General features: G+C 43.9%; 1 protein-coding gene across 38 annotated transcripts in view; it reads right to left on the minus strand.

The window, feature by feature from the left end:
- The window catches only part of MADD (MAP kinase activating death domain), a 170675-nt gene that overhangs the window by 73777 nt on the left and 71613 nt on the right, over positions 1-25285 (minus strand). For 27 of the 38 annotated variants that reach the window (XM_077461046.1, XM_077461019.1, XM_077460995.1 and 24 more), the window contains exons 6-16: positions 24381-24494; positions 24215-24295; positions 22738-22794; positions 21547-21719; positions 19308-19543; positions 19061-19217; positions 18656-18759; positions 17746-17939; positions 16187-16446; positions 825-973; positions 139-240 (exon numbers count right to left, since the gene is read on the minus strand). In XM_077461046.1, the coding sequence (XP_077317172.1) occupies positions 139-240; positions 825-973; positions 16187-16446; positions 17746-17939; positions 18656-18759; positions 19061-19217; positions 19308-19543; positions 21547-21719; positions 22738-22794; positions 24215-24295; positions 24381-24494 (1627 nt within the window). The remainder of the gene's footprint in view (positions 1-138; positions 241-824; positions 974-16186; positions 16447-17745; positions 17940-18655; positions 18760-19060; positions 19218-19307; positions 19544-21546; positions 21720-22737; positions 22795-24214; positions 24296-24380; positions 24495-25285) is intronic. The other 11 variants (XM_077461086.1, XM_077461084.1, XM_077461077.1 and 8 more) reach the window with 1 other exon arrangement.

Below are 25285 nucleotides of genomic sequence, written 5' to 3' on the forward strand. Positions count from 1 at the left end.
AGGTGGGAACACTTACCTTCCCTTCGTAGAAAACTGCCCTGTCTATGCATTTCCTGACCCAAAGTCCTAGGTACTTACCTTACAAGCTCGGTTATAGACTACTTCCTTATGCTACCCTTATTCTAAAAGGATGCTTACCTTTAAAGTTTGGAAATGGGGTCACTTTATCTCGACCACTCTTGGTCTGAAGCGTCAAGCTTGACAGACTGAAGGTGCTACTGTGACTTTTATACAGATTACCTGGAAAAGAAGACAAGGGTTATTCTTAGGGCAAGGCTGTATTATTAAAGTTCAATTACAGCAAGAGCCCTGTCCTTCGTTATGAGAAGAGTAAGAAATAGTAAAAACCCATGCAAGCTTTAAAGTTCATATTGGATTTAAACTAACTAGGCAGCCAAGGGGACCTAGTAGGTAAAAACACTTTGTAGCATTTTAAAATTATATTTAATTGCCATACCTGTAAGCCATTTTCGGGAATCCCTGAAGCCTGTCCAAAAAAACTCCTGTTGTGAGCATTCCTCATTTCTGCTTTGTTGCTAAAGCACCTCATGTATTGAGTTCTTGCTCCCAGCATCACAGGAGCGAACACTCACCCTTGTTCAAAATGCACAATGCACTTTCCTCCCTTTGCAGCAACACCGAGCTCAGCCTTATGAGGGAGAGAACTATGCACATGAAGAAGATTCTGAACAAGGTAGGGCTTTTTCTCCTGTCATCTTATCTTAAAAAATCTGGCTTAGATGGTTCTTTTTTAGCTCCTCCACAGTTATACATAGAAACCACGTACAAGCTGGATTTTACCATTTTCACAGCAGAAAACTTACTGGCAAAGGACATGATGCCCCCAAAGCTATCATTATTGCTGCTATTGTTGGAAACCGTTGAGGTGGGGGAGCTCCCTCGAGAGTCTGTTTCTGCATCAGAATCGCTGGGCAGCTTCAGGCTATTAGGGCGAAGCAAAGGCTTTTGGGACCTAACACAGAAAACACAGTAGTGAGTACATGAAGAAAAAAAAAAAGGAAAAAAACTATAAATGGTTGTAAACCCTTACATATGCGCAGTAAAATAACTGGCCTCAGGTGATGCACGGAGACAAATCTTCCTACATGTTGTATCTGTTTACTTGCAGGTCTTCTCTTCTCTAAGGTGTCCATTTATGAAGCAGTGATCAGCAGTGATCCCGAGGATTGCCGCTGATCACAGCCCTAAAACGCTTTATGAACCAGAGATAATCGGTGGAGAAGTGTCGGAACATGTTCTCACGCCGATTATCTCCACACAGAGAATCCTCATAGACTGACACAGTAACAGACAGTTTATGAAGCTGCGATCTCAGCGCTTCACTGGCGATCCGAGTCAGAATTCACACTCCCCGATTCACCATCTCAAAGGTGGACAATCGGGGAGTGAAGAGAGAATCTGGGGGGGGGATCTGAGGGGGAAAGAGGAAGATAATTAACGTCCTAATGCCTCGTTAAGACCCCCCCCAACACTGTAACCATGTCCCCCGTCATATGTATGTGTATATATATATATATATATATATATATATATATATATATATATATATATATATATATATATATATATATATACACACACACATACACACACACACACACCAGTGTACTGAGCTGTGATAATTTATCACAGCTTAATAAACTGACATCTGTGTTTTTCTGGTACTGTAATCTCGTAAAGTCTCACGAGATTCCAGCATCAGGGGCTGTTCTCCATTGTTCGAAGCATTTGTACATTACTTCACTCCAAGAGTGAAGAGATCAATTCCGCTTCATAAAAAGGCACACACAGGAGAAAGATCTAGTCTGTGAGTGCCGGAGAATGAAGCGGTGAATAGATTTCACTGCTTCATAAATGGACACCTAAATCTGCTAAAAGTGTAGAATTTATAAAGGTTGTCTGAGCTTTCAGAAAACAAGGGGGTCGAGAGCTAAAATTATACTCTGCAGAGCTCAGTGAGGAGAGCTCAGAGAGCTGATTGGAGGGAAGAGACACACCCCCCTTCACACAGCACACAGGAACAGAGTTGAGGCAGTCATTTAGCTGGAGAGCCCTGCCCGTCAACAATTTTCTCTTGGTGTCAGGAAAACTTGTCAGAAGAGGTATGAAGCAGAAGACAAAAATGACACTTTGTGCACTTAAAGTGGTAGTAAACCAATTTTCCACCCTCATCTTCCAGGACAGCTACTTGAGACATGATTGGCTCCGCCCTCTACAGGAAACACAAAATCATAAAAAACATTGAAAAATAACCCTCCCTCTCCTTTGACTCAGTTTTGTGTTTTCAGACTCTCCAGGAGCACACCGTAACATTTGTTGTGTTATATAGGTGTGGTAACAGTGGTTGGTGGAACCCCCCTTCGGTTGATGATATCCAGGACTTGTTGTGGCCATGTCTGGGGTGTTTTTCTATGTTTATAGACCAGGGCTCGACAAACCCCGGGCGCCCGGTCGCATTTGCGACTAGAATTCGTGTCCTGGCGCCTGGGGCAACGCTGCTGGGGTATCCTGTCTCCATTTGGACCCCAAACTCCGCCGCGCAATTGCATCGGGCCGCGCCGGCCAGTAATTGAGGCCGCGGCTTTGCGGCCTTCTAAAATCTTTCGGTAGTCTGGCGCCATCTTGTGGTGGATGTAGAAATTACACCCTATTCCAATAATGCTAATCCTAATGGAGTGAAGCTCCCCTGCCTGTTTTTCACTGCCCGCCCATTTCCTTCCCAAAGTGAAGAGAAGGAAGTGATTGCGGGCGTCATCTGGTGCCTTTTGCCCAACGGTGAGTGTGGTGGCTGGTAAATGGCTTCTCATTATAATATATATATATATATATATATATATATATATATATATATATATATATATATATATATATATATATATATATATATATATATATATATATATATATATATATAATTTTTTTTTTTTTGTAAAAAGTAAAAAAAAAAATTTTAATTAAGGGAAAAAAAAAATATTATTTGTAATCCTCCCTGCTTGACCCCTTTCACAAGGGCTGTCTGATCAGGTTCACCTGTCAGTTTTTCCGGCGGACCTGATCTAACCCTTAGCGGGGATATGACGTTATTAAGCGGGAACATGGCAGAAATAAAAGTCACATTCTTTTGTTAACCACTTCGTGCCCGCGCTATAGACAAAAGATGTCTACAGCGCGGACACCAATTGCCGGGAGGGCGTCCCTGGACATCCTCCTGTTTACTTCCCCTCTGAACGCCGCCATGGGCGCGCATCGAGGAAGTTCAGTGTTGGCCGTGTCCCTTGGATACAGCAAATCACAGATCATGCTAAATGGCCAATCACAGCGGCCATTTAGCACTCAAGCGGTGTGTCCAATGAGAGGTGATCTCATATGTGGGGGGCTGGGGGCTATCTACCCCTCACTCGTCTCCATGTCAGGCCAGGGACAGGTCCAGATCGCCGTCACGGACCTGGCTCCTCACTTTTTTAGCTGGCTCCTAGAATCCAAGCAAATTTGTCAACCCCTGTTATAGACCAAGAATTGGTTTACTTGCCTCCCTGGTTGTTAAGCAGCGGCAACTCCCTTCCATTTCCAGCCTCTAGTTGGGTGGAGAGGGCATCTTTCTCATATCTTCCCCATGTTGGGTGTACCAAAATGGTGTCGGAGGACCTCCGGTGATGCGACAAGATGGCACCGGAGCCGGAAGTGACATGACACTTCCTGGACGCCGTTTTCTTAAAGGATATCAGAGTAGAACAATGCAGGGGACTCACTGCTTTGGAAACAGTCTGCCAAATGCAAGGCAGACTAGTTTAGCAGTGCAGCAGTGGTCAGAGGTGTCTCACAAGCTGGCTTACGTTCTCCTCTATGGAGTATGAGGACAGGACTGAGGATGGAGCATCAGCTTGAGTTAAACCAGCGGCGGCATCTGGGTCCAATACTGCCCCCAAGGTAAGCCCTTATCTGTAGATAAAGAGCTTCTACAGCAGTGGAGTCTGCATAAGCCTTTTTTTTTATGGTGTTTGTGTTCTGTTTTTTTTCTAGGTTGACAAACCTGTAAAGAAAAAAAAAAAGAAAAAAAATGTGGGAACTGTAGAGCCAGGCTGATAGTTATAAAAAAGTATTTGAGGATTGTATTCCGCCAAAGGCAGGTTCTGGGTCTACTGCCTCTTTAAAGGAGTTAATGGCTTCTATGAATCAGGTAGTGGCCTCTTTTCGGTCCTTCAACGACAGAGTAGCCGGGCTAGGTCCTTCCACTTCTAAGCCTGTGACTCAGGAGCCTTCAGTCTCAGCTAGATCTCTACCTCTCCGTGTCAAAGACTGTTAGTTCACATAATGTTTTTGACCTGGAAGAAGGTGAGAATCCAGTATCTACATCTGATGAGGAGTCTGCATCAGAGGAAGAGGATACTGGCAGCTCAACTAGGTATCTTTTTCCAGTTGGATATTGATGAACTATTAAGGTCAATATATACTTCTGACCAGATCGAGATATCTCAGCAAGCCCAATGTGTTCAGGATAAGATGTACCGAAGTGTACAAGGATGGAAATCTAGGTCTCTTATTGTACATCACTCTTTCAAGGATATGATCCTTTCTGAAGGGGAAAAAATCTGAAAGAAGGTTGTTCCAGTCTAGAGGACATAAGAGAAGGTTTCCCTTACAGTCCGATTTTGAGAAGGTTTTTTTCAAAAAAAAAAAATAGATGCTCCTATGTCACAAGTATCTAAAAAGTCATATCTTTCATTTAGGGACTCTGGAGTCCTTAAAGAACTAATAGATAGAAAGGTCGACTCCTTATTACATAAGGCCTGGGATGCCTCTGCTTTTTCTTTACAGCCAGCTGTAGCATCCACCTGCATTGCTACGAATTTAGACATGTGGGTCCAACGTCTGGATGACCTTCTTTCCTCCAACACCCCCATAGAGGAGATCAGGGATTCTCTACCCCTTATTGCAAAGTCAGTTGCTTTTTTTGGCCGATGCGGCAGCAGATTCTGTAAAATCTGTTGCCAGAACATCAGCACTCATTAATTTAGCTAGACGGGCCATCTGGCTAAAATCTTGGGAAGGTGATCTTACCTCCAAGAATAAACTTTGCGGCATACCCTTTGAGGGCAAGTTCTTATATGGTTCTTCTTTAGAGGAAGTCCTAGCTCATTCTTCTGAGAAGAATAAACAGTTTCCATCTTCTCAAAGGAATAAGCCCCAGAATAAGAGGCCTTTTCGTGGCTTTTAGAACAAAAATAGAATTTTTATAACAGTATGTAAAGTGTAGCGCTATAAAAAAAAAAAAAAAAAAAAAGTGTGCATAAATTTGTGCAATAGTTTTGCTTATATATGAAAACTCACATGGTTATTGTTGGACTACACAATAAAGAAAATTATATCTCCATCAATACATGCTTATACACATTAATGTACATACATCAATGAGTGAATGAACCTTGTGTAGAACATAAATAACACAAAAAATACAACTTTTTTTTGTGAAGAAAATAGACAGTCCTTTATAGAAGTGAAGTCACAAATATGAGATTGAATATCAGATGAACCGTCCGATTATAGTTCAACCAAGTAACCACCCGTGTGACGATACCACCACCTTAATAGATGTAAGCTTACCAAATGGTGTGGACCCAAATGAAAATATATTCTAAGGGTCATGCATGCTCGATACACTGGTTATAGAGAGTGAACTTCCCAGGTCACAGGATGGTCGAAATCAATATAGAAGAGGCCTTCCTCCAACGTATGGATACGAGTAACAGAAATCTCCAACATCAACCGAAATACATATAGGAACATATACTGTAATTCCATTTAAAATAGTATTTAAAAAAGTAACAAACATTTATGCAGTTACTGAAGCGCTTATCAATAAAAAATAGGCAGTTTTGGAGTCCTCGCAATGCATTTCGTCCTCATGGACATCTGGGGTGTCCACGAGGACGAAATGCGTCGGGAGGACTCCACTACTGCCTATTTTTTTATAGGCAGTTTTTTTGCGCACAAGCACCGACTTCTTTAGGTTCAACAGCCACCCAAATTCATGCAGGGTATGCATGGTGATTGTCACATCCTCCTTTAATTCTGAAGTGAAAGCTGCTTTCAGGAGGAGATTGTCTAGGTAATCCACAATTGCAATCCCACATTGTCACAACAATGCCAAAATTGGAGCCAATACCTTGGTAAGACTCTGGGTGCTAAAGCCAAGCCAAAGGGGAGAGCCACAAACTGGTAGTGGGCTTTCCCTATTGCAAATCGCAGAAACCTCTGATGCCTGAGGCATATGGGTATGTGCAGGTACGCGTCCTGGATGTCCAAGGACGCCAGGGAGTCCCCCTGATGGAGTGCAGCGACAACTGAGCGTACTGATTCCATTCAGAACCTCTGTACTTTTACAAAGCAATTGAGAGCTTTTAGGTCCAAGATTGGACAGGCACTATCACCCTGCGGCTTAGCAGGTCCCTTACTGCCCCCAACAGGGCCTCCCAGCGAGCCAGGAGTAAGGCTATGCTGGAGGGGAAGAATATGTTTGGTGACCAAGAGAGGAACTCTATCTTGTAGCCCGATGAAATCAGTTCGCAAACCCATTGGTCAGACACCTGAGAGGCCAACTGGGCTGCAAACTCCCAAAGGCGACCCCCCCCCCACCCGAGTGCCGGGCAGGGACAAAACTTCATGCAGAAGCATTTTTGCTCTCTGGCTTGTTAGGCTTCCGAGTCCAGGGACGCTTCTGTCCCTCAGTAGTCGCCCTGTTGGACTGGGAGCATTTAGCCAAAGTCCCGGGCGGATGAAAAAGTCTTTTGAGCGGAAAATGAGGGCCCTTGCTTGCGGAGTGGCTCCTTACTCTTCCTGGCCTTTGGGAGCAAGGTGCTCTTCCCACCTGTGATATTCTTAATAATGTCATCCAACGAGGCTCCAAATAGCCGCTCACCAAGAAAGGGTAGATCTGTCAAGGCTTTTTTAGATGCCTGGTCCACAGATCAGCATTTTAGCCAAATCGGGCGCCTCAGGACCACTCCCGACACTGAAGCCCTGGAGAGCAAAGCGTATCCAGGGCCCTGTCACAAACATACTTAAGGCAGTGCACTAACTGCTCTGCTAGTTCCAGGCAGACAGGAGTAGCCTGCTGCTTCTCCAATTCACGCTGCAAAAAAGTTTTGCACATTCAGTAAGTGTCTGCGAGACTAGTGCTGTGGCCAGTACTGGTTGTATTGCTGACCCCACAACCATAAACAAGGAATAGGCCACTGCCTCGGCCTTCCTGTCTGTAGGGTCCTTAAATGCAGGAGTCCCCTCTATCGGGATCGTGGTTACTTTATTTAACATGGATACGGGGGGGGTCCACGACCGAAGGAGCCAACCATTTTTAAAGAAGGCTCTCCTCAAAAGGGTATTGCACCGCCATTCTTTTGGGGATCGAGAAGGTCTGCTGCGGGCTTCCCCATTCCTTGAATATGAACTTATCGAAATAAGTCAGATACGTAAACACCTTAGGTGTACGGGCTGGCTTACAGGACCCAAAAGGGACCGTTACTTCAGCGGAGGATCCTGCTGTATCCTGAATTTTCAGGGTATCACGCACAGCTGTGATAAGTGCTCCAACTAGCGCTTTGTCTTGCGCGGACCCGGAATCATCCTCACTGTCCAATCGTTCCTGGTCAGCGTCATTGGACATATCAGAGCAGGGGCCGCCAGTCGCTGCAGGGCCCGAGTCGAGTCAGAGCTCTCCCCGGAGGAGGGGGGGGGGGCAGGGGCCGCTTTTTACCACCTTTGCGCCTGCACACCGCTTCCTCCCTGGCAACAAACGTTTCAAGGGCCACGACAGTGTCCAAAGGCACTGCACTGTTTGCAGACGAGCTGGTTGCAATTGCAGGGAGTTCTGGGGAAGAAACACCAGTTTCTGAACCCATGCCGACCCACCCTGTCTGCCACCCTTGGGGACTTAGGACAGGTGCACAATCCCACCCTCCTAAATGCTGCAGACTGAGGGGCCCCACCGCAGGACTCGTCACCCCGGCTGAGTGCTGCACCGTTCTGTTACAGGTGCCTGTGTCCAGTATCAGCTCCCAGGCGTCCAGAGCAAAAAAAAAAAAAAATGCACTGCTCTGAGCAAAAGGGACCAGCGCTGAGGATAAAAACCACACTGAGCTACAACAAAATGGCCGCCGGCCGGCCGACCTGTATATGGGATAATCACAGGGAAAATGGCCCCCGACCACGCTTTCCACTGAGAGACACAGGAAATTGCAGACAAGCAACTGTACACCGTGAATGAACAGATAATGGCGGCAGAACAGCGCTATGGTGACAGCCCATGCAGAGCCTCCAGACACCCAGCGGAGAGACCACAGACACCCAGGGACACAGGCAACCAGTGCAGCCTCCAATCCAAGGCTGGAGCCCCCCGGAGGACCCCTGGCTCAGGTACACACACCACTCAGCAGTGCAGCTATGCAGCATCCCCCATGGGAATAGGGACAGGGAGAGAAGAGAGGGAGGAGAGGGGCCCCTTAATTGACATCCCAGGGAATGCCCAACTGCTCAATCCCACCAAGGCAGAGCTGTACTCATTGCCCAGACAAGCTGGGGACATCACATCTCAGACCCACTCCCAAGCAGTACGGGGTGGCCGCTGGCCACAGCACACTGACAAAGACATCGGTAGTCCGGTCATGTGTGTGCCCCGAAGCATTGCACTCACCGCCCGCCTCTGGAGGGGGGCATGTCATGGCCGACCCAGCGCGTAGCTAGGGTCTGCATACACTCCATGTCCAGGCTGGGGAGACTACAAGGCTCTAGATTATCCAGCCTGTCACCAACCGGCTGTTGATAGCAGATCACAGGATCTTAAAATCTTGCGCAAAAGGCACAAATCCAGAAAAATCCCCAAGACTGATGGTCCCGCAGGGAGCCTAGGTCTTTCTCCTTCACTAGGCAGAAAAAAACTGATCCGCAGGAGGCAGGTTGAGGGGTTATTACCAGAGGGACCCCCCTGGGCAGAAATGTAAAGTTCTGTTTTTCACATGCATTACATGTTCTGCCTAGTCCTCTTCTGAAGGTGGCGTAATAACCCTATGGTCAAGATTACTGGAGCTGTGTACGTCAGTGAACAAAAGAGAAAATCCTTTTCTTTGAAGTACATCATGGGACATAGAGCCATAGTGCACTCCCTGTATGACCCCTACCACTGGTGGGAGTACCTCAGTTTTGTAGAAAAGCAAGACACGTGTATACCAAGAAGGGAGGGACCTCTGTGTCCCAAGATGTACGCAAAAGGATTATACAGGTAAGCTGTTATAAAAATCCTATTTTCTTATCGTACATCACGGGACACAGAGCCATAGTAGTTACTATGTGGGATGTCCCATAGCAATGCCAACTGAAGGGAGGGAGATACAACAAAAGTAGGGCACCAAGAGACTAGAGGACTCATACTGCAACCTGCAATACACTGCGCCCAAAGGCGATGTCCTCATGCCTTTTACATCTACTTACTAGAATCTGGTATATGTATGGACTGAAGACCAAGTTGCATCCTTGCAGATTTAAGCCATGGAGGCTGTGATGTACTCCGCAAGAAGCAATAACAGCCCTGGTGGAGTGCGCTTTACTATAAAAAAGGAGGAATTTTCCTCTTTAAACCATAAGTTTGAACAATCATTTAACAAATCCATTTAGAAATAGTAGATTTCAATGCTCTCTGTCCTCTTTTAGGACCATCTGGCAACACAAACAAAACATTTGTTTACGAAACTGAGCAGTCACTTTCAATAGACCTTGACTGCTCTCACCCTCACCACATCAAGAAAATGTAGTGACGTTTCTTCCACAGAAACGAAGTTCTGGAAAAAAAAAAAAAAATGAAGGCAAATCAATATCCTGGTTTGAATGAAAACCCGATACTACCTTCGGTAAGAATTCAGGATGAGGCCGCAATACAGCTCATCCTTATGAGCAACCGATACGGCCCCTTACAAGAAAGAGCAGCCAACACCGATACTCTTCTTGCAGAAGATATGGCAACCAAGAAAATGGTTTTCCCCCCGTCAAGAGGACCAAGGGAATATCTTGTACTGGCTCCAAAAAAAAGGCTGCTTGTATAAGCCGACAGGACTAAACTTAAGTCCCCAGGGTTCAGGGGTGACCAAACTGGAGGATTAATCTGCATTACCCCCTGAATAAAGTTATGAACCAGAGAGAGGGAAGCAAGTGATTGATGAAAAGAAAGACTGATAAGGCCGACATCTGGCCATCGATAGGATTGGAAATTAACATGGCCTTGAGTACTATCTGTAGAAATTCAAGGATCCTACCCAAGACATATTTCCTGGGGTGCCAACCCCTGGATTTACACCAGGAGACATATGCCTTCCAGATTATTCACTCTGGAGGCCAGCTTCCTAGCATTTAACCAAAGTAGAACTACTGAGGCTAACCGTCCACAATGTTACAGAATGTGGGTCTTAATAGCCAAACCGCTAAATTTAGCGTTTGTAAGGTAGGATAGAATACCGGACCTCGTGAGGGAAGGTCTGGCCATAGTGGTAGGGTCCAAGGGTCCCCCACCGCCATCTTTACAATCTCAGCAAACCAAGATCTCCTGGGCCACAAGAATCGCCTCCTTCCCTTCTTGCTTGATCCTGTGAAGAAGGCGCGGAAGCAGCAGAACAGGAGGGAACGCATAGATCAGTAAAAAACTGATCCCACGTCCCCACTGACGCCAGAGTGGGGGTAGGAGGTAGGTTGTCCCATTTCATCAAGGAATGGGCAGAGATTACCAGCAATCCTTTCATCGTCCAAATGATAGAAAGATTACAGGTTGGAATAAAAAAAAAAAAAACCCCATCCCAGGTTTTCTCTTACCCATCTACCGAGGGACCAAGAGAGACGGCAGGCCATGGTGAATCTGATTGCCATGTAGGAAACGGAGGGGGTTATTTCTCCTATTCGGGAAGATCAGAAATTCAGAGCATTTTATTCTCAAGTCTTTCTGGTAAGAAAGGCTTCTGGCGGTTTTTGGATGGTCATCAATTTAAGCTTCTGGAACAGATTCAAAATCTACAGACGATTCCGGATGGAAAACATTTATTCTGTAAGGAATCTGTTATTACCAGGAGTGATCATGGTAACCCTGGATTTTCAGGACGCTTACCTTCGTGTAACAATCTGCCAGAATCATCAAAAGTTCCTCAGATTTGCAGTTCTAATGGAGAACGTTCCAAGTCATTGGCAGTTCAGAGCCCTACCTTTTGGTCTCTCGACAACACCACAGATTTTCACGAAAATCATGGAGAAAGTCATGGCCTATTTTCTAATACGGAGGGTATTGATCGTTCCATATTTAGATGATTTTTTGGTCTTTGCCCGAGAGAAAGAGCCTTGTTCAGGATCCGCATTGGTCTTGCAGACCTTTCAGAAATTGGGGTGGAAGGTCAATCAGCAAGTCTTACCTGGTTCCCTCCCAGAGCATGCCCTTTTTGGGTTACCTAATAGACGCAGTTGCCCAAAATATTTTTCTTCCAGAAGAAAAGATTTTAAAGATTCTTCTCTCCGTGCAGAACTGGGCTTAATGACAGCAGCCATTCTGGGGGTGCCATGGGCCCAATTGCACTCCAGGCCCCTTCAGACATTTCTTCTGAGTCATTGAAATCACTGAAAAAGTTATTTGAATCAGCTCGTACAGCTTTCAAGAGAGGATTTTCTCAAACTGTCCTGGTGGGAGCAGCGGGAACATCTGCAGGGAGGGAAGGACTGGGCACAGCATTTACCAAAAAAATTACTACAGATGCCAGTCTGTGCGGCTGGGGAGCGGACTCAAGGGACTGGTAGGCCCAGGGAGCCTGGTTGCCAGAGCAGGCATGCTGCTCATCGAATTTCGGAGAACTGTTAGCAGTGGGGAAGGCTTTAATTACTCTGAAGGAGAGGGTCAATTCAAAGGACCTGTTGATTTTTTTGGACAATGCCACAACCGTGGCGTACCTAAACAAGCAAGGGGGGCACTCGTTCGGATACTCTTGTATTGTTAACCCAGCAGATTCTGTCCTGGGCAGAGGACAATGTCTCTTCAGTTAGGGCGGTGCACATCAGTGGGACAGCGAATGTTCTGGCGGACAACATCATTGCCAGCAGTTGGGAACTGAATCAAGACATGTTGCAGGAGATCATGCTAAAGTGGGGTGTTCCCAGAGTGGATCTTTTTGCATCCAGTCTCAACAAGAAACTACCGCCTTTCTTCTCGCTGGAAAGAGAGACAGACAAAGTCCTTAGGGACAGATGCACTCTCCTTCCTGTGGGATTTCACTCTGGCCTTTCCTCAATTTCCCCTCTTACCGCTGGTAATTCAGAAGATTTTTCAGGACCAAGCAGAAGTTATCCTGATTGCCCCTTGGTGGCCCAGGAGAAGTTGGTTCTCCTCGCTGAGAGCTCTCCCAATAGAGCCCCCCGAATCTTCTCAGTCAGGGGTCGGTGCTCCATCCAAGCCCTCAGACCTTTCATTTGATGGCCTAGAAGTTACATGGCGCATCCTACAGCTAAGAGGCTGTTCAGAGAGAGGGTTTTTGAGACTATCCTGGACAGCCTTAAGTTAGTCACAATAACGAAATATGTGAAAGTTTGGAAAACGTTTGTTTCCTGGCAAGACAGGAATAGATTCTTTCTACTCCCTATACTCTATATTGGATTTTTTTACAGAGGGTAGTGGAGAAAGGACTTTTTCTGTCAGCACCCTTAGGGTTCAGGTTTGTGCCCTCTCTTTGCATAAAAAAAGACTAGCTGAGGAACCTTTGATCAGGAGGTTCCTCAGCCAGATCTAGGCGTACACCCAGGGCTGTTAAACAGATTCCTTCCTGGGATCTGTCATTGGTATTAAAATGCTCTGACTAGGGCTCCTTTTTAGCCTTTACATGAGACTTCTCTGAAATTGATTTCCTTAAAGATTACCTTTCTTTTGGCTAGAACGTCAGGGAGAAGGATTACTGATCTAGAGTCCCTTTCCTGAGGATTTTAGAGGACAGGGTAGTGATTAGGCCCGATCCTTTGTACTTACCCAAAGTTTTTTCCAGCTTTAACATGTCCCAGGAGGTAGTTCTTTGTTTTTGTTGCTTGTCCAAGAATACGGAAGAGAAAAGATTTAGTTTTTTGGATGTGAAAAGATGCCTTCTGCTTTATCTAGAAAGGTCTACTGAGTTTAGGAAATCCTCCCAACTCAGTGTTGTTCAGTGGCCCCAAGAACCCCATTTCCAGATGGATTAGGGAAGCCATTTGTGAAGCTTACAGAGTGTCGGGTCACACCCCTCCTTCCAGAATTAGGGCTTATTCAATGAGATCCTCGACCACATCAACGGCAAAAAGAGCAGGAGCGTCATGGGAAGAAATTTCTAAAGCTGCTGTCTGGTCCTCCTCTCATGCATTTATCAAGCATTATAGAGTCCAGATGCTCTCCAGCCAGGACCTCTCCTTTGGAAGGAAAGTGCTTCAGGCTGTCGTCCCTCCATAAAGGTAGAGAATCTTGCTTATCCTCTCAAGTAGCTGTCCTGGAAGATGAGGGGGGAAAGCCCATGTTAGACTTACCGATAACGGTATTTCCAGGAATCTTCCAGGACAGCGTCTATATTCCCACCCTGGTCTGTATTCACTGGTCTCCTTTGGCTACCTGGTGGTGGTGTTTTAATGAGTTTCTGTTATGCCTTTGCCGAGTGCACTTTTGGTGGAGGTTTACTTCTTCAAACAACTGAGGGTCTGAGGGAGGGAGGGGCCTTTTAAATTGTTTCCGATTTGTGTTTCCTGTAGAGGGTGGAGCCAATCATCTCTTAAGTAGCTGTCCTGGAAGATTCCTGGAAATACCGTTACCGGTAAATCTAACAGGATTTTTTTTACCACTTGTACCTGCGGGTAAGCCTATAAGGTTTACCTGTAGGCACTTTGAATATATCTCCTAAACTTGCACTGTTTAGGAGATATTCACGCTGCATGCCGCCGGTGACATCACCGGCGCATGCACTCTGAAGGTCTGGCATACCGTGACGGTCCTTTAGTGTCTGTGCCGTAACCAGCAGCTCCCGCACACAAGCACACCGCTGGAGGGCTTTGTTTTGCGGCAAGTCTCCCATAATGTGCTAGTAAGGGATGCATACTAGCGCATTATGACATTACCTTGCAGGGGAAGGTTTTTGTTTTTTTTCTGCAGTTTACTACCGCTTTAATTGTGATGAATACACACTATGGAAGGATATTTTTTGTTCATATTTTATGTTTGAGGTGTACAACCACTTTAACCACTTTCAGACCAGACCATTTTGCTGGTCAAAGACCAGACCACTTTTTGCGATTCGGCACTGCGTCGCTTTAACTGACAATTGTGCAGTCGTGCGACGTGGCTCCCAAACAAAATTGACGTCCTTTTTTTCCCACAAATAGAGCTTTCTTTTGGTGGTATTTGATCACCCCTGCGGTATTTATTTTTTGCGCTATAAACAAAAATAGAGCGCCAATTTTGAAAAAAAAACGCATTATTTTTTACTTTTTGTTATAATAAATATCCCCCAAAAATATATAAAAAAAAACATGTTTTTCCCTCAGTTTAGGCCAATACGTATTCTTCTACATATTTTTGGTAAAAAAATAAAAAAAATAAAAAAAAAAAATAAAAAAAAAAATCGCAATAAGTGATTATTGATTGGTTTGCGCAAAAGTTATAGCGTTTACAAAATAGGGATAGTTTTATAGCATTTTTATTAAATTTTTTATTATTATTTTTTTTTTACTAGTAATGGCGGCGATCAGTGATTTTTATTGTGACTGCGACATTGTGGGGGACCCATCGGACATTTTTGACACATTTTTGGGACCATTGTCATTTATACAGTAATCACTGCTATATAAATGCAGCGATTCCTGTGTAAATGACACTGGCAGTGAAGGGGTTAACCAGTGGGTGGCAGTGTAGGGGTTAAGTGTTCCTAGGGGTGTGTTACTAACTGTGGGGGGGTTGGGCTTTCATTTAGTGAACACTGATCTCTGCTCCCATCACATGGAGCAGAGATCAGCGTCACTAGTTGCTAGGCAGAATGGAGAAATGCTGTTTACACGGCATTTCCTCCATTCAGCCGTCCTGTGAGACGATCGCGGGGATGCCCGCGGCGATCGAGTCCGCGGGTCCCGCGACCGGACTCACGGGGGTCCCGACCAGCGCGGCATTGAATATTGGACGTACCTGTACGCCAATATGCCTGCCCGTGCCATTCTGTCGACGTACATCGTCGTGCGCTGGTCGGGAACCGGTTAATCAATTTCATAAAAAATCTGAACCTAGATTACATTGTATAAGAAACTGCTGAAGCCCAGTGGGGGGGGGAAACATCCTTTACAGGGCCAAACCATTCAAAATTACTTTCCCACAAATTTAAACTCTCCCTAACATCTCCTAAAGCCCAAATACAGTACAGAGTTTTAAAACAATTTTGAATAGCTATACAGTCTTTTTTGTAAAGTGCTGCACAAACTGTCAACATTTTTTTTTTTTTTTAAGTGTTAGAACTTCTTTTGGCTTTTCAAGTCATGAAATAAAGATTCCCGGGCTCTTGGCATTAGAGTGGTTCTAAAGTCAGAAAGTTTTTCATCTTGATGCACGCTGTGTGCAGCAGCCCCCCTATTATTTACCTGATCCCCATCTTGATCTAGCGACATGCATGAGAGTCTCGGCTGCCCGGGACTTTCCCTCATTGGCTGAGACAGCAGCAGGGCGCTGCTGTCAAGGCCAGTGAGCCAATGTGGAGAGAGAGGGGCAGGGGCAGGCCAAAGCTCTATGTCTGTATGGACATACAGAGCAGTGGCTTGTCTCAGGTGCCCCCAGAGCAAGAAGGAAGGGAAGGGCCAGGAGCTTTGGCAGGGGGCCCATGAGGAGAGGGGGGTCTGAGTTGCTCTGTGCATAACCACTGCACAGAGCAGGTAAGTATAAAACAGGTTAGTTATTTTTAAACAAAAAAAAAATAAGATTTTAGTATCACTTTAAGCCCTGCCTCATTACACTGTCAAATGTTAGTCGCGGTTAGTTCCCGACCACAGTAACTGGCTGATATTTAATATAGCACAGAGTGTACAAAAAATATATAAATAAATAAAAGCCCATGGTTCCTGGATTAAAAATCAAAATTCATCATCAGGTCTAGACATTGGGTCTCACCGGGTGCCATTAACAGTCTGGTTAAACATGGGTGTATAACTCTCCTCTCGTTCTTCATTCTCCTCCTCTGGTGGAAATCCATACTGGGGCTCAAAATAGGGATTGTCATACTCGCGCCTTTGTGCCTCACCACCAACAGATGCTTCACTCTCACGGCGTTCCATTGCCAGCCGGTTAAACGCAGGTGCCAGGGTGGGTAAGTGATTCTGCAACACACCCAAAACCTTCTCATCCGGCTCGGCAGAGTCAGCAGATTCTTGCTGAAAAGAGGATGGTTAAGACTTAATTTGTACAATTTGGACCATTTATTAAAGCAGCTTAAACTGCAATGAATACTGGCTAGACAGAATTACAGTACAGCAAGGTTCTGTCCCTTACATATACCGGTTACATTTCAACATTTAGTAAAGTCCAGAATGAATAAAAAGCATAAACAATAAATGACAAAAATGATATATAGCCGAGCATAGTAGTCACTGCAAAGTAATTAAAGCTTCCCTCTTGCACTGGGAGAAAGAGAAAAGGGATTGGATTCACAGTTATTGACACTAAACATGGGAAAATCATCTTTTAGCTAAAATCTAAGCACAATAAGACCACTCTCCAAACTGTGGAACTCTGATTCAGGACAAAAATAGCAAAACAAAAAAAACCAAGAAAAAAAAAACCACTATTATGTCCTGACTACTTCTAAACAGTTTGGCTAAAAGACCAAAACTATGAACAAGGTCCAGTGCCGTAATAAACTCACAGTAGCTTAAAGTGGTCCCTCATCCTAGGAACAAAATTAAAAGTTAGCAGCTACAAATACTGTAACTGCTTTATAAATTAAAAAAAATAAAACAAAACAGTCACTTACCTGTCCAGGGATCCAGTGCCATCCTCAACCAAACCAATATTTCACTGGTCTTCAGTCGCCTGGGTCAGCATGTTAAAGTGTTACTAACCCAAGGACCCTGCATTTACCATCTGGTCTCCCACAGTACACAGGAAATGCAATTATTTTAGTAAACAAACTGCTAATACATTTTCTCATCAGCAGTATATAGCAGTCTTGTGACTTCTATCAGTATCTGGTTAAAGCTGGTAGAAGGAGTCTTCATTCTCCTCTGACTGTCCAATCACGTTGCATGACCCCTGACCCTCTGTTTGGACAATGCTGATCACATGTACTCTCCCAAGAAAAAGAAAAACTCTAGCAATACACACCAAACTGAGTATGTGCAGAGGGCCCCCAAGGCTATGTGCTATCAGCAGATCAATAGGAGACATCATAAGGCATCAAACAGCCTTTTTACACAATGCAGAGGCGGCAAATGTGCAGTGTACCCTCTGCAGTGCTCCGATAGGAAATGCGAAGGGGTACCTGGCAATACCAATATTCCTCCCTTCCAAAAAAAAAAATATATATATATATATATATATATATATATATATATATATATATATATATATATATATATATATATATATATATATATATATATATATATATATATATATATATATATATATATATATATATATATATATATATATAACAACCTGTCTAAGCTCACCGTGTTGGTTCCATGGATTACAGTACTTGGACTGCTGCTGGCAGTGGTGCTGGAGCCTGAACGTGGCTGATTGTTGTCAGGCGAGTTCTCACTGTCGGGAGCAGTTTCCTCCACCTCCCCTGAGTACTCCTGAAAATCATCAAACTCCACCTCACTGGCATCTCCCAAGGCAGCGTGAGTCAGTGGATCCACATCTACGAAGAGCACAAAAATCACTGTAAGCCTATTTTTGTTTAATGAAGAGGATCGATAAGCCAGCGTGTAATTTACAATGGTTGTAAACCTCGGACATAAAATTTGAACAAAGCTTATCCCTCTATAGTGTGTACTTGTCTCAATCCAGAGGAGAGAGGAAAAAAGAAAAAAAAATTGTGACAGGGTAGGGCAGAGATGGCGAACCTTGGCACCCCAGATGTTTTCAAACTCCATTTCCCATGATGCTGATACACTCTTCAGGTGTGGATGAGCATCATGGGAAATGTAGTTCCAAAACATCTGGGGTGCCGAGGTTCGCCATCACTGGGGTAGGGGATCGCCAGCACACAGCCTGTGACTGGCAGCCTTGGTTATGTTCATGCTCTCGTCATTTATAAGGAGAGCAATTTCGGCTCTCTACCTCCTGATTTCCAGCAGCAAAGACAAGCTTTATTAATTCTGGACTTTATAGAGCAGAAGGCAAATAAACAGATACAACTTATGTTGTCGGATTTGTTTCATCTCCGTGTATCACCTGAGGACAATCACTTCAATGAGTATAGAGAAGAGTTTACAACCACCTAAAAGTTACTAACAGCAACCAATCATATTTAAGGAGTCATCTTAGTCAGAAAAATAAAAAATAAAAAAAGAACTAGCTTGGGGTTAGTGCTAAGTAACTCAAGTTACTAAGCTCACTCATCAGAATACTCACTAGGTGTGTCGCCGTTGATGTCGCACTTCATCATTTCACTGACAAAGTCGCCAAGAGAAGAATAAGAAGAGCTGGAGTCATCATATTCCACACTGTCACTGCCACTGAAAAACAGTATAGTTAAACTAAAACACTACAAAATTAAAACAGGCAAAATGACAACTCCTTGTTAAACACCACCACTGCACTGAGTGAAAGTAAGACACCTCAAATACTTTCTACCTTTAATCATATGAGTGAAGACTTTTGAGTCATATTAAGAGATAATATTCCGAGTGATCACTTTCAGTAATTTAAGTAAATAAGGAAAAAAACATAGTGACATTTTACAGTAAATTCCCTTTAAAACAAAGAATTGACATAACAATAACAAATCACAAAAAAAGAAGGCAAAATGAAGCAGACCTGTCATCAGTGGGATCTGAGTCACTATCCCTCTCTATAGGGACACTGAGTGCTTCTGCTAGCTGGGAGTTTGCATCATACACACGATAATGGATGGGTTGCAGCTGGTGGGCATACCACTTTGGCTTATCTCCAATTGAAGCTGGGTCAAACATATCTGCAGGGAAGGAGATGCAATGAGAGACTATCGGAAAAAGGGGGAAAGCAGGTGGAAAATGAGCTGACAGAAGAGCTAAAAGGCGCTTACTGTTGTGTATCCTTTGAAAAGCAAAATTAGTGGGGTTGAGAGACCATTCTCCAAAATACTCCACAGCCTGTGTTCTGGCCAGCTTCTCAGAAAAGGGGGTAGCCTTGGGACGTGATGCAAGGAAGGAAGAGGACTGGAAAGCCACTACAGGCCGAGGGAACAGACGCAGAGTGCGGGTATGCAGCTGGAAACCATGCAACATGTTGGGAGAATTAAAGAATCGGACCATGGCAACCCTACCGTCAAATAAAAAAAAAAAAAAAAAAAAAAAAAAAATGATGATTAGAATGGCAATAAGCAATTAAAGGTATAAATAACACAGATAATTTAAAGAACAAGTATAGCTTTTTAAAATTCAATTAAAAAAGACTGTAAATTTGAAATGAATAAGCTTAAAGTAGTTCTAAACAATACAGGTCCACTGCATTAAAAATGTTAAAAAAAAAAAAAAAAAAAACTTCCAATACTGGTTTCCCCCCCCCCCCCCCCCCCCCCCCCACCCTCCTCAGTAACACAGTCTTCTATCCATCCATGACTGAGCATCTTCTCTCCCCTCTTCCTGTTCTCACAGGCTTTGCTGAACGCAACAGGAGCCATAGGCTTCTGCTGCGGTCAGTTAGGTCCTGTGAGGAGAGAGCGGGGGGCGGGGACGAGAGCATGCATGTGTTCCACTATAGCAAGTGGCTTGCTATGGGGGCATACACAGAGGAGGAGGAGTGGACAGCACCAGTGGGGGACCCCCCAGAGGAGGGGGTAAGTAGTCGCTTTGTGCATTACAATAGCACAGAGCAGGTACATATAAACCACATTTCTAGCTTTATTTTTATTTTTTTTAAATATAAGATTACAATTACTTAGAGAAGAAAGAGGGACCTGTGTCCTGTACTGTACTCAAAGGGAAGGCAAGTTAAAATTTCTCTCATCTTAATCATATAGTACAGGACTGGTATTCATAGTCCTTGGGAGGTAACTAAGCAACAAAACCGAGGGGTGGGCAAGAACTTGGCAAACAGAACTGCCAAAAGGCTCACAACAAAAACAAGGGTTTAAAAGAACCTGAACAAAAACTCTGATAACAGCTTAAAGCACCATGTGGCCAAAGCTTACATCAGCTGAAGCCTGAACGTCCACCTGATAGAATTTGGAGAAGACGTGAACAGGGGACCAGGTTCGGTCCTTGCATACAAAACAGATACTTGATGCTGAAAAGCATAGGACACACTAACAACTCTGGTGGAATTGGCTCTGATAGGAAAGGGAGAAACCTTTTCTTTAAGGGCGTAGGCCGACCCTGGAAATGCGTGGTCTGATCCACCTGACAATAGCAGAGCAGGAGGCAGGGTGTAATCTAGAACGCACCATAGGAAATGAGGGACTCAGTCTTGCAAACAGAAGCAGACAAGGTCCTGGCCGATTAGGCCTTCAACATGACGTCACATGAACGTCCGACATTTGAAAAAGTTCTAGAAGCAGGCAGGCACTTTTGTGAACACAGGGGGTGGAGGGGAGCATCTGGATATCAGTACCACAAACTGGATGTTCCGGTCTCCCACTGCAAAATGCAGGAAGCACTGGTGCAATAGGAAAATGGTAATATGGAGTTAGACATCTTGTATGTCTATGGAGGCAATGACTCTCCCTTGGAAAGCAATGAGAGATCTTCCATCCAGAATTTTGTTACACAAAGTAATCGGTTTAGTGATTGTGACTCAAGTATTTGGTGGATGTGCTTGTTTGGTTTTGGGATTGGGAAACTGAATAGAAACATTGACGCTCTTCTTGTGAAGGAACTCGTACAACCACTCCTTGTGCCTGAAGTTGGTGCAAGGCAGTCATCAAATCTGCCTTCCTTTGGTCTGAAACTGGCAGATTCATAAAAACAAAGAGGGTATAGGGACAAAACTGTTGTACCCTTTGGAAATGACAGAATGAATGCCAATGGACTTGCCTTGGTCATACAGTGACCTGCTTCCAGGGGGTACAGCATTCTTGCAGATTTTATGAGAATTCAAAACCCGCTTGAAAATAACAAAAAGCCTTTCAACACAGCCCCCAAAGAAGGCGAATATGTATAAAAATTGACTGTATAGTAATATCCATTACAAAAACAGCAGTGTTTCAGCAGCATAGATAGGTAGTACATATGGGAAAGTTTACCATAACATCATATGAACACTGCAAAAACAATTCTAAAATAGCAGCACACAAGAGGCCAACACAATACCATCTGCCACCTTACCGTGTCGCCACATCTACAGAGTCAACATCATTTCCATAAATAAGGGGGTTGAACTCTGTGGAAGGGGTACCCTGGGCATCGCTGTGGGGTCGAAGCATGGCAGCCTCTGAGCTCTCATGGAATCTGTCCAGGTTAAGGATAGGCTGGGTGTTTAGGCTCATACTTGCCAGGGCCTGCACAGGTGAAAAAACACAATGATGTAAGCTATGGCTTTCAAACTGCCTGCCTGTCCGTCCCCCCCCCCCCCCCCCCAACCCTCGGCAATGGTTTATACCCATACAAGCACTGAAGTGAAGCCCTGGAACACAATCAGCATTTTAAAAAATAATACCAAAGGTGTTTAGCATGGTTGAGGTCAGGGCTCTGTGCAGGCTGCTCATATTCCTCCACAACAACGTCAAACGTGACGGACAGACCTGAACTGAACCCTTTAGGCTGTGGCCATACAAAAAGCATGATGGCCAGTTGTCCAAAGGCTGTCAGCGATATTGTATACTTTATGCCTAATGTGACAAATACTTGTGTTAGTGTATAGTACTACCATTTCAAATGATCAATATTTGTCTTAACAACAAATGGCTGGTATAGAAAAAAATATATGACTGCAAACGTGTCACATCTGACTGTTCAAATAATTGGCTGTTGTTGTCACCTGTCCAATCTTGGTACAAGTCACCCAAAGTTGACAAATTTGGCCAAATGTGTTTATGGTGAAATCTGCTAAAAAGTGAAGTTACCGGTACCCAAAATGGTTCAAGCATCCCAATCCTCAGAATGGTAATGTTGGCATTAGATCATGTCAATATTTTACATGCCTATTTATCTAAATTACGTAGGCCCCAACATAAAACAGACCTATAGCCAGCTGACTTTTACAATAACCTTAATATTTCTGATCAGGCAAGAAATAGAACTATAAAAAGGAAAAGAAGAAAAATAAAAATTATGCAATTTATCATTTTTTGAGAGGATAATAATCTCTGCTGCACTGTGCACAGGATTAGTTGATGCAGATAATCCCTTGGAACAACACCACAAGTCAATAAACCTTGGATGCTGATCTGATTAAACAGCATATTCTGATCTAGGTTTACTGTGTCCAGGCAGAGATCTGCTTTGAGTCCACTGGAAACACCTACACATAATTGGGTCAGAGCAATCTTAGTAATAGGAAGAAAGAACAGAAAGAACCTTGTTATCGGAGGCGAGAAGGCGCTGCTGCGTGATCACGGACATGCTGTGCAGACACTGAGAGGACGTCACATGACAACACCAGCGGCCAATCAGAGACAAGACGGACACATGAGCACAGAAGAGACAGGATGGAGGGAAATAAATTACCAATCACAGAGCACAGATGAGAAAATGGAGAGCACACGTTTGTTCTCAATTGAGGATAGAACATTGTAGCATAAAAATAAAGAATATAAAAATGTATTAAATAAAGCATAGAACTGCAGCTCAAAATATAACATAGTAGCACAGCAATAGGATCCAGCCTGGTAGATCCATTTACAGAAAGCAGTTTTATGATACGCTGAGGAAACCAGCTGTATCACAAACAAATACAAAGCGCAAGATAGAAATCAAGAGATTAAGAGACAGAAAAGTAGAGTAATAAAAGATGAAATGAGTAAAGAGAAAAGGCAACTGAAAGCAGAGGAAAGCGAAGGGGAAAGGCAGTGAAATAGGGAGAGGGGGAGAGAAAGAGCAATACACAGAAAAAATAAATAAAAAAAAAAGTGGGAAAGAAGGAGAAACAAGGGGAAAGAGAAAGAAAGAAAAAGAAAAAAAGAAAGGGAAAAAGGAAAGGGAAAAAAATAAAGGAGGAAAAAGAAAAAAAAAAAAGGGAAAATGGGAAGGCAGAAAATGGGCGTGTGTGGTGTGTGTGGTGTGGTGTGGTGTGGTGTGTGGTGTGGTGTGTGTGGTGTAAGAATGACATGGAGAAACAAGAGAATGAGAAATAAAGCAAAATTAAAAATACAAATATAAACTCTGCAAACAGATAAGGGGGGACTACTTAAAAAAAAAATAATAATAAAAAAATATGAGAACACACAACCCCATCCCTCACTCATTAACCTAATCTAACCTACACAACATCACAAAGAGCTCACCTAGTAATGGACTCCCCTATTTTTGAGTCTTCAGTTCCAAAATCTTTTCTGCCACTGGCTAAATCTGCAGTCACCTTGAACCGAGGTTCTAGTGTCACTAGTGTAGGAGTATGGTCCCATCTAAGTCTATAAAGAGTTACTCTGCAGTTGCAGCCAGCACCAGAAAAGATTTCAGGTCTGAGGATGTAAACATCAGAGAAGGCCTCCATTATTTAGAGAGAGTAAGCCCCTGTATGGAGTGGTCTGGGTTAGATTAGTATTGGGGGAAAGGCACTTTTTTGTACTTGTAAGAACAAATATATAACACAAAAGGATGAAAAAAAATGCAGAATCGAGGAAAAGGGACTGAGGGCAAAAAAATAAGTCGCGCAATAAAAATTTAAAAAAGGAAAAAATACAGAAAACAGACTGGCCTGCACAGAAAAAAAAGTCACCAAGGAGAAAAAAAAACATGTAGTGCAAAACTAAAACAGTTTAACCAATGTGCGATGTGAAGCAATCATTTTATTTGGCAGAAACCAGCAAAATCAGCGTATTAGCTTCCCCTTCACCTGCTTGAGGTGCTTCTTGAGTTCGGATGCTTCAGGTTCCGGAAGTATGGGTAAAAATTCTGCATTAGTAGGTATGACAACCTGTCAGAAAGAAATAGAAAAGTCCACTGAAATCGGAGACATTACAGGTAACTGTATACAATGATCACAAACGTTCAGTACATACCTTGTTAGTGTCCAAATCTACCAGCCAAACATCATCAGGCATCCTAAAGTCAGACTTGTAGAGAAAGAAACTAGCAGGGACTCCTATGATGTACGGAGTGGGTGCCAAGAGCAGCTAAAAACAGAACAAAAAAAAACTCTAAACGTCCTTATTTGAAATAAACACCAACACATTCTATAAACAGATGCTCTATTGCAAGTTTAAATAGTTCTGAAAGATTAAAGTGGTTATAAACCTCAGACATAAAATATGAACAAAAACCATATCCCTCTATAGCAGTGATGGTGAACCTTGGCACCCCAGATGTTTTGGAACTACATTTCCCATGATGCTCATGCACTCTGTAGTGTAGTTGAACAACATGGGAAATGTAGTTCCAAAATATCTGGAGTGCCAAGGTTCCCCATCACTGCTCTATAACGTGTACTCGTCTTAATAAACAGCACCAAGTGTGCTTTCTGTCTGCTGCCTCCTTCCTCTGCTAGCAGCAGGAATCACTTCTGACACATTTTACTGACACCAAGAGGAAAAAAGGTGGCAGGGGAGGGATCTCCAGCGGATGGCAGCCTCGGTGCTGTTCCTCTGAGCTGTGTGATGGGGGCGTGTCCCTTCCTTCCAATCAGCTTTCTCCTTACTGATGTAACTTCAGCTTTCCGCCCCCACTTTACAGAGCGGAGAGATCCTGTGTATATTCTGCACTTTGAATGGATGTAGGGGAGAAATAGATTTAGATAAACAGGTACAATTGATGTAGGAGGATTTAATATCTGTGTATATAACCTGAGGCCAGTCACTTACCCCCGCCCCCTTCAAAACTTACCTGGCTCCTCTTTCAATCCAGCGTTGTGCCCAAGAGCAGCATCATTGCACTATCCTCACAGCCACAGAGGTAGTAGCAGGAGCCA

This window comes from Lithobates pipiens, unplaced genomic scaffold, assembly GCF_037356315.1.
Source record: "Lithobates pipiens isolate NorthernLeopardFrog02 unplaced genomic scaffold, aLitPip1_a1.2 Scaffold_10, whole genome shotgun sequence".
NCBI classification, from domain to species: Eukaryota; Metazoa; Chordata; class Amphibia; order Anura; family Ranidae; genus Lithobates; species Lithobates pipiens.